Consider the following 10,804-nt stretch of genomic DNA (forward strand, 5'->3'; position numbering starts at 1 on the left):
GGGTGAAGACAGGCTTTCATCCACCCTATCCACTCCTCTCGAGCCTGCTGTAAGCCACACAATGCTATTAACGGTGACCAGAACATGGTTTTCTATTCCAACCAGTGGTAATGACCATCATTATCCAGGCAAACGCCCAAAGGCCGCTTTGCAGCTCACTCCCAATTCCACAGAAATCTCCTATATCTTGCACTCCCTCCTGACCAGGAAGGAACTGGCTTTTTTTGCTGCTCAAAATCAGTAATTTCTGAACGAAGACCTCCCTGAGATCAAACAGGACCTCCAGACCTTCTCGCCTAAGGACACCACACAAGACTCATTCTCATACCCGATGCCAATGGCTTTTCCCCCGCTTAGAATATGTCAAAATTTGAGTGGTTTCATTGAACAGTATACACCAAAGTATACAGCTACCCCTTAATGTATTATCTCTTATTGTGTTGTGCACACTTGGATCATGGCATGGGGTCAGCTGCCTTGTGCATTTTCATAGCTTGTTTGGAATCTTTTTTTGGTATTTTACATAGTCTTTAGCTATTTTATTTTTTTTTTATGTTCTGATGAAACTCTCTAAATATTTAAAGTAGCATTGAAAGCACTACACACAGACAATTGTGTTCACCATAAAAATCTGTTATTTCCTTGTGGAAATAGTATCACCTTTACATGCTGTGCTAGGGATGTTGGAAAAGCAGGTGGGGACAGTCAATGCTCTTTATTACTGTAAAGAGCAATACCATCAAGAAGGACCAACTATTATTCCAATGTTAAAGTGCCATGACACTTCTCCAAAGGCTGTTTTAAATTTGTAGGGGTGTTTGGTGTGAAATTATTTGTCAATTACTGTATTAAGTTAAAGCTTATAAGGTCTTTTACTGGACATACATACTGTATCATCATTGTTCTTAAAAAGATTCCATCTTCCTAAAAAATTATTAACTAAACTAAAAAAAACTAGTACTAACGAACCATTCCTTATAAGTGAATTATTTTAAAGTACAGTACATCATTAAAGTGTCCATAATTCCAAACCCCTTTTTATTTCATCACATGCATAAAATCAGTTAAGTGTGTCTTTTAAAGTGTTTCCAAAATGCTTCCCATAAAAAGTGCTACTTTTCAACCATTGCCCCAATCCAAATAGTTTGAGAGATTAATTAAGTACGCTCCCAGGTAGTGGTATCCTGGGCATCTGTGTAGCGTAGTCAGTGCCACATCCTATTGATAATTGGAAACTGAGAAAAAAGAAACATGGACTTTGAAGGCACTAGATACTTAAAAATATAACATTTTATTAAATAGTTTACAGTATATAAAATCATCAAAGAAAAATCACAAAAAACATAACGATATAATATCCCATTCATAGAGGGAAACATATTGGTACAACATGGACAATTCTGGTAGTTACATTGCTAGTAAAATGGTGGGCAGATACAAAACATTTGGATAACAAATGGAAATTAATGATACTTCACATCGAGACGATCCTAACCGAAGGTGACAGGAATATATACTGTCTTCCCAGGAAGATCGAACGATGTGTTAACACATAATCATAAAGTTCCGTTGAGCCATAGTGCTCTACATGTTTTGCGTTAAGCTTCCTCTGGAGCTAATGGATCAATGCTCTGTATGTGGTCAGTAGGTAATGACAATAGAGGTAGAAAAATGAATAGTCAGCGGGGAGGGTGAATGAAGGGTCAGAGTCATCAAAAGATAATAAAAACGCACGTAAGCTGCCAAACGTCATCGACCAGCAGAAATGGCATATAGCGCATCAGCTGGTATGCCACAAAAGTAGTATATGACTGAGCAGAGTGCTCTGCATAATATATAGGGTAACTCTAATTCCTGGGGGGGCAATAATACACCCCCAGAGGACTCCTGATCCGTGTGTAACACCCTCCCCGGATGGGGAATAACCAATCCAATGCAAATAGTGCTTGTGCATCAGACTCCTTTCACAGTACCCTTTACAAGCAACACTCACCAAATGTAATGCTACCCCTTATGAGGTAGGACATGCTTTTATGCAAAGGCTCATCTTTAAGTGATGTAGCTGAGCCATGCTTGCTACGTCTTTTCGGGTGATGTCACTTCCGCTGTGGTGGAACACATGACGGTATTTGAACAGAAAGTAAAGGTGCTAATAGGGAACAGAGAGTCTGATCTCCATTTTTTTTAATGTAAGTGCCTAATTATTGGTTTTGAATGGAAATAAAGGTATTACACTATTGGAGGTCCAGTTTTCTGGTGTTATTGCTGAGGGCTCGTGGAGCGGAGGAAGAACTTTCAGATTTACACCCCAGAGCATTGTATTGAGAAGCTTTTGGAGACTGCATAAAAGCACTTGGTACATTCTTATCTCAAAGGGGTCACACTAAATTTGGTGAGTGTTGCTTTAAAAGTGAAAGGTGAAAGAAGACCGATGCATGAGCTTCACTCATCTGATTACTTGGATTGCAGTGAGGCACTGGTTGAAAATAGCACTTTATTGCCTCACGCCCAATGACTGTCCAAATCTTGCCGCCTTAACCTCTGCAACATCTTCAAAATATGCCCCTTACTAACCAATGACACCAAAAAGCTCATAGTTCACTCCCTGGTCATCTCTCCATTACTGCAACGCCCTCCTTGTTGGATTACCTTTTCATAGGCTATACCCTCTTCACTCCATCTTAAAGACTGCTGCCAGGCTCATCCCCTTTACCAACTGTTTAGTGTCTGCTACTCTGTCAATCCCTCCACTGGATTCCACTCACCCAACAAATTAAAAAAACTAAAAAAAAAAAACTAGCAACCTACAAAGCTATCCACAACATCAATAACCTAGTTGCAAAATACCTTGTTCCTCCCAAGACCTCCTGCTCTCTAGATCCCTCGCCACCTCCTCCCATGCTTGCCTCGAAGACTTTTCACAAGCCTCTCCTATACTATGAAACTCCCTCCCTGTGTCCTACTACTCTGCTTGCTTTTAGACGATCGCTGAAAACCCTCCTCTTCAGAGAAGCCTATTTTGCCCCTGCCTGACAACTGTACTTTTATTTTCTCCATCAGATCATCCCCCACAGTTATTACCTTTTGTATCACTTGATGCTCCCTCCTAGATTGTAAGCTCAAACAAGCAAGGCCCATTGATTCCTCCTGTATTGAATTGTATTGTAACTTTACTGCCTGCCCTCATGTTGTAAAGTGCTGTGCAAACTGTTGGTGGTATATACAGTAAATCCTGAATCATTTTAATAATAATAATAATAATATTAATAATAATAATAATTGGAAAGCGTTTTGTATAAATTATACACTTTATTAATTTATTCGTATGAAGAAATATAAAAAGCAGATTGGAATTATGGACACTTTACTGATGTTTGAGCCGATACCACCACAAGTGTATTTTTGTATTTTTACATGTTTTTAAGTGTTTGTCATGTTTTTCAAATAAAAAACTTTATGGATTTTATATAAAATTGAGTTTTTCTCCATCAATTGGTTCTTTATATATCTTATGCACCTTTAAAGTCCCAAAAAATCCCTATTTACATGTTGTATTCATTTTTGGGGGATGTGGTGCTTTTCTCTACCCTCCAGCAAAAAATCAAACATTACTTTACTGATGTGCTTTACAATAATTCAGTTGTAAGAAAAAGTTAATTACTACATTAATTTTTGAGAAAGATTCAATATTTTAAGAGAACAATTACTTGTATTATGTTAAGTTAATTTATCTATTTTTAGTGCTGCACCAATGCATCTATTTTGCCAAGACCCTTCCCAACTCTAACACCTTTATACCAATACTGATACCAATACTGATTTTAGAAGTATGTGTTTTTGCCTTAAAAGCCCAAGACCGGCTTGGACATAAACAGAAACAATGGATTCCCAGAGCAACCTAAAAATAATAGGACAGTTCATCTATATTTAACCTCTTTCTCGCACAATCCCCTACATAATCATTTGCGTACTGATCCAGTGCCACTCCCAGTCCATGGTGAACACCACTGAATATTATTCTGCTCACTTCCTGTGAGCCCAGGGCATGAAGGATCTGTTTTCAAACCTTGAGTTCAAGAAGAATGCTGCAGAGAGCACTGCCATGGCATTATGTGGCTCTGCTGCATTTGGACTATTTCATATCACCACTGGAGGAAGTAAAGGGTTCACAGAAATCATGATATCAATGGGCCATACTGAAGACACCAGAAATAAAAGTTAAATGCAACGTTTTTTCTATAGTGTTGGGCTTGCTCTAGAGTTGGGAGGGGAGGAGTAGCTCTGAGTTTACTTTAAATGCAATATTATCTATTTTTTTCTGTGATCACGGTGTTAAAATAATTATTATGTTAAGTATCAACAGAAAGAGTTTATTCTCAATGGAGTGACTATTTTTGTATTCTCTGCACACATGTATATATATATATATATATATATATATATATATATATATATAGAGAGAGAGAGAGAGAGAGAGAGAGAGAGGTTATCTACTGCTACAACTTGACTATAATAAAAACATTGAATAGTAAGTACAATATATTCTCACGTGTATTTTACTTGTAAAAGGCAAATTATTTCCCACTCTTCCATGTCTTCATATGTTATGTTTTCTGTGTTTGATTTATGTCAACAACAAAGAATTTCTCCTTTCAATACACATGCAAGTATTGCACAGGAACCATTTAAATGTAACATTACTTTACTATTTATTATAACTTCAAGATACTTTCATTTTTCTGGATGATTTTTATAAACTATTTAAAAATAAGCCGTGTAATTGCTTTTTCATTTCATAGAAATTTTTTATTTTGTCAAGCAATAAAGTGTATTATAGTTGTTGAAGACTATGTAATAATTTAAAACAGTTTTGTTTAATTGTACATACAATACATTACAATGTTAAGAGGATTTGCTTAAATACCATACATACTGTAAAATAATTTTCCTACTACATATAAATCAATGGGTATTACCACTAAACCATAAAAAGAGAACACCCTAAGTAAGGATATACAAAATTAAGAAAACCGATAAATTATATATATCACTATAAAATTAACCTAACAAATGTACCAATTTATGAGGTTGATTTACTAGTAGAGTAGCCTATGTTCACTTTGCAACACAAACTTACACTTTGCAAGGGAATGTTACCTTAGCTTAGTGAATGTGGTAAAAAAAAAAAAAAAAAAACACTTAACAAAGCAAGCAGAGAAAATAAAAAATAAAAAATTCTTGTTTGCACATGATAGGATGATGGAGGTCAGCAGAGCTTCAGCTAATTCTAACTACGTGAAGGGACAATTCAATTAAAATATTAGCTTTGGGGGTTGCCTCGGGACTGGGCGAATCTCCCCCGAAGTTTTGGTTCTTTATCTAGGCCGGTTGCCTCCTCTTCCTTGGAGCCTTGGTACCTGTATTGCCTTGTTTTACTGAAGATGTTATTTTACCATGTAATGCTTTGTTAAGCGGTGCACAAAGTTTGTTACCCCCTTTACAAAAAGCGAAATGTTTCGTTTTGCAGTTGTTACCTGTATTGATATCTCTTAATAAAAATCTTTGAAAGAAAATATTAGCTTTGGACAGCCTATTTATCTTTAGTAAACCAACCACAATAGAAAAAAAAAATCAGTTAAAAGCACTAAATGATGTTGATTGATTTTAGTGTTAAATATTTTTAATTTGTGGATTTGGAAACCTAATTTTTAAAAAATAAGTTAAAATTAAAATTAGTTAAAATGTCAAATCTCCTTCTTAGGCAGTTTTTCTTTCAATATAGAAATTCCTTACAAACTAATTCAGAATTAGTAATTTTTTTTTAAAAAAAAATTTTTTATATTGTATTAATTGCTTAATCATTATCCATTTATGAAATGAATATATTATTATTATGAGAGAGAGAGAGAGAGAGAGAGGAAGAGAGAGAGAGAGAGAGGAAGAGAGAGAGAGAGAGAGAAAGAGAGAGAGAGAAAGAGAGAGAGAGAAAGAGAGAGAGAGAAAGAGAGAGAGAGAGAGAGAGAGAGAGAGAGAGAGAGAGAGATCATGAGGACACGTGGCCATACAATGCGATTGGAGGAGAAGAGATTTAACCTTAGGCAGCGCAGGGGGGTTTTTACAGTAAGGGCAACAAGATTGTGGAATTCTCTACCACAAATGGTAGTAACTGCAGGGAGTATGTCTACTTTTAAAAGACTCTTGGACGTACATCTCAAGGATCAGAACATTCAGGGGTATGTGAGATGATTACGGCCACACACATCTACACAGGTTGAACTGGATGGACTATTGTCTTTATTCAACCTCATCTACTATGTAACTATGTAACTATAAATAGATAGATACATAGACAGATTTTAAAAAAATATATGTATGTATATATATATATATATATATATATATATATATATATATATATATATATATATATATATATATATATATATTTTATATATATTTACAGTATATATATATAAACAATTTCCTCTTTTCTTCATTCTTTAAAAAGGTATTAAGATAAAGTAAATACAACAATATTCTATCTAGTATCATTTGTATAATAAAACAATATATCTAAGTATACTTTACCCAGTCATATATAGGTAATGTATATGAGAAACTTGACTACAATTTTATTTTTTGGATTCCACAATATGGATACATTTAATCTAACTCTCTTTATCTTACTACTTATCATATACATTGTGACAATCTGTGGAAACCTCTTGATTATTGTGCTGGTGTTCTGCAGCAAAACCCTCCATTCTCCCATGTACCTCTTTCTCACCCAACTCTCCGTAACTGACATCATGCTGACCACAGATATCAGCCCTAACATGCTTAGCATTGTTTTACATGGGCAGGCTACTATATCTTTTTCAGGCTGCATCACCCAATTTTATTTCTCTTGTTTATCATTAGCAACTGAATGTTTTCTCCTAATGGTGATGTCCTATGACCGATATCTCGCCATTTGCAGTCCACTTCATTATGCCTCTATTATGAAACAGGCAGTTTGCTGCAAATTGATTTGTGTGTCTTGGCTTTGGGGTTCCTCTTTGGTTTTAATGTTAACACTTAGCATATGTCAGCTAGAATTCTGTGGACCGAATGCAGTTGACAATTTCTTGTGCGATTTAAATGCTCTGGTGCAACTTTCTTGCTCAGATGCATCCATAGTTAAAATGGAAAGCATCTTGTTAAGCATCCATGTTATAGTTTTACCATTCCTTGTGATTGTAGTTTCATATACGTACATTGTTTTGACCATTTTAAGGATCTCCTCCTTTTCAGGAAGACTCAAATCCTTTTCCATTTGCAGCTCCCACCTGACAGTGGTGTCTATATTTTATGGAACTCTCATTGCTATGTATGTGCTTCCAAATTATGGTCAATCACAGATTATCAGTAAGATACTGGTTATGTTGTACACTGTGCTTACTCCCTTTTTAAATCCCTTCATATACAGTTTGAGGAATAAAGATATTAAGGAAGCTTTGAGAAATATTGTGATTAGAAAAATGTTACTACTTAGTCTTGGGTAAAACTCATATAACTTAAAAGATACATTTTTTATGGAAAAAAAAATGGAAAAAAAAAGATACATTTTGCAACAATATACAGGAAAGGTATATTCAAGTTCTCTTCCTGAAGTAGAAATTGTATTTGTTTATTTAGATATGGCCAAAATTTTACTGTACTATTAATTGCTCTTCTGTATGACATGATCCTTTAGATCTGCAACCCAGAGAGTAAATCTACAGCGCCCATACATTATAATAACTGAATAATATGTAATTATCCACATAAGGGGGATTTGCCCCCCTTAATGACCAGGTCATTTTTTGCGATTCGGCACTGCATTACTTTAATGGACAATTGCGCGGTCGTGCGACCCTGTACCCAAATAAAATTGATGTCCTTTTTTTCCCACAAATAGAGCTTTCTTTTGGTGGTATTTGATCACCTGTGCAATTTTTATTTGTTGCGTTATAAACAAAAAAACTATTCTAAAAAAAAAAAAAAACAATATTTTTCAATTTCTGCTATATAACATTCCCAAAAAAAATTAAAAAATCACATTTTTTTTAACACTTTAAGCCAATTTGTTTTCTGCTACATATTTTTGTTAAAAAAAATGGCAATAAGCTTATTTTGATTGGTTTGCGCAAAAGTTATTGCGTCTACTAACTAAGGGAAAGATTTATGGATTTATGTAATTTTTTTTTTTTTATTTATTTATTTATTTTTACTAGTAATGGCAGGGATCTGCGATTTTTTGCGGGACTGTGACATTGCGGCGGACAGATCGGACCCCTGACTTACATTTTTGACACTTTCGGGGGGACCAGTGACATTACTACAGTAATCAGTGCTAAAAATATGCACTGTTACTGTAATAATGGCACTGACAGGGAAGGGGTTAACAGTGTGGGTGATCAGGGGGTTAAATGGGTACCTAGGGGTGTGTTTTTAACTGTGGGGGGGGCGTGGCTTGTGGACTAGCCAAAGAGACCTGTGATCGTATATATAAGGATCACAGGCACTCTGTGATCATTCTAGGGAGAAGAACGGTCAGCTGTGTTTACAACAGCCGACCATCCTTCTCTCTCAGCGGGGAGCGATCGCGGGTGTCAGGCGGCAATCGGAGCTGCCTGCCAGCTGCATCGGTTTCCCCGCTGACGAGCGGGGGTGGGAGCCTGCCACCGGCGGCACATGCTCGCCCCCTAACTGCAGGCTCGCGACCGATGTAGCCCTACGTTGGTTTGCCTGGGAAAGCCACACTGCCACAGTAAATAGACAGCGTGTGGTTGGCAAGCGGTTAATTGCTCTTCCATATGAAATGATCCTGTAGATCTGCAACCCAGAGAGTAAATCTTTGGCACATACATTATAATAACTAAAGAATATGTATTTAATATTTATAGTGGATGGTAAATCTAACTGAATGATATTTAGTTTGCTAATGCAAAGTGTATCATAAACAATCGCCATAAAAAATAATGTTTTAACTTTTTTTTCACACATTTTCCTGTATACTTGCACTCCATTGATAGTTGCAGGCCACTTCTCAGGACAGGTTTGCTGATGGTGACAACAGTGGTCCAAGCATTCCTAATGTGTGCGGAATTAGCTACTTGTAGCCTCCATCTGAAGCCCAAATTACAAACAGCACAATTGCGAGATACGCACAGAGAATTGCTGCTCAGTTGTAAATTTTTTACACCCTGTAAAGAATTCAATACTGGTTCTAATATTGATCTGTGAAGTTCATTTTTTTCAGAGTTCATCCACATTCTATCCTGTGCTAAGTCCCAATTAAGGTGTGATGTTTCCTGCAAAATGCATTGGATGTTTTTATCTGATTTTTTTTATCAACAATTAAAATGATCTTAAAACATTTTCATCTGGTTTTAGTCTGGTCCTCCATACTGTATTTCTATGGTTTGAGCTACTGCTGGGTGTCCATTGAGGAAAACCCTGTTGTATTGGAGACACCCTGCCAGAGCTATTGAACTTGTTTGAAGTTATCCTTTATCTGACTACACGTGCAAGTCTAAAGGCCCGTACACACGCACCGACTGTTGGCCGTAAATTTTCGGCCAACGTCCGATCGGCCGATTGTCGGCTTGTTAGTATGATGATTCCGACTATGATGACTGCGACTTTTCGGCCGAACAAAATCTGGTGTGCATGCTATAAAATTTTTGTTGGCCGTCATCAGAACGGCCAATTGTTCGTCAGTCAGTACAGATTTCGGCAGACAAAAATCAGATGAGCAAGACTGGGCATGCTCAGAGAAGAAAAACACACGGAAAGTCAACCATCACATGACATCACTTCTGAAGTTGGTTTCTGTCGGCCAACAAAGTCCAGTGCAAGTCTAGAGCACATTTTAACCAACAAACAAAACTGGACAAAAGACGGTCGATCGCTCGACCGACAATCGGTGCGTGTGTACGGGGCTTTAAAGTTCCCCGTGACTCATTGAATATGTTGTTCTAGAAGCACAGAAAATGTGCACTATATTTTAGAAAGTGCCGAAACAAGAACCTCAATGTCATGATCACTAGGTATAATTGAATTAAACTAAATTCTTATTTTTATTTAATTTTTTTTATTTGACTTTACTTGAATCTATGTAATACAAATTTTCTTACAGATGGTTAAGTTAATATTTTGTGTGTTGTATTGTTCTTGACTGTGATATGGTACAAAAATTCCAAACCTACGACTATCATCAGACTTCACACAGATGTCCATATTCATGTACCTTGTAGGGAATTTGATATATATGTATACAAATACAGTATATATATATATATATATATTAGATAGAGTGAATCAATCCAATTTCATTGGATACTAGGTCCTCATCCCTGGTAGTTATGATAATCCTAGATCAAAAGTGGGAGTAAAAAGGATGGGACTATGCCAGATCTAGTGTCCACAGTACAAGGTAAGCACCAAGGGGTTGAATATGATAAAATAGACAAAAGTTTATTACATATTTTATAAAAATACAATTTAACAAAGAATCAGCAGCATAACCATAACAGCATGATAGCAGTTGTCAGAGATGAACATTGATAGTTGTTGTTGCCATTTCAATGCATTTCGCAAGTTAGTTCAAGCTTCATCAGGAAAGAGGACAACTTTGTTCACCTAAGTACAGGCTATGTTTAATACACGCCCTAATGTATGACAGATAAAAGGGAAACAAGAAAAAATACACAATAATATATAGATCAAACAATGAATATAAATAAATACATAGCCTTTATGGCATGAAGTATATACAAAA

General features: G+C 36.1%; 1 protein-coding gene across 1 annotated transcript; it reads left to right on the plus strand.

The window, feature by feature from the left end:
* Window positions 1-6,653: 6,653 nt before the first annotated feature.
* On the plus strand, window positions 6,654-7,544 carry LOC309552971 (olfactory receptor 11L1-like; the record flags this gene model as incomplete). Its single annotated transcript, XM_082253877.1, has 1 exon — window positions 6,654-7,544. The coding sequence occupies one exon, from the start codon at window positions 6,654-6,656 to the stop codon at window positions 7,542-7,544; it is 891 nt and encodes a 296-aa protein (XP_082110003.1).
* Window positions 7,545-10,804: the final 3,260 nt, after the last annotated feature.

The sequence above is a fragment of the Pelophylax lessonae genome (assembly GCF_965119305.1).
Source record: "Pelophylax lessonae genome assembly, chromosome: 4".
Lineage (NCBI taxonomy): Eukaryota > Metazoa > Chordata > Amphibia > Anura > Ranidae > Pelophylax > Pelophylax lessonae.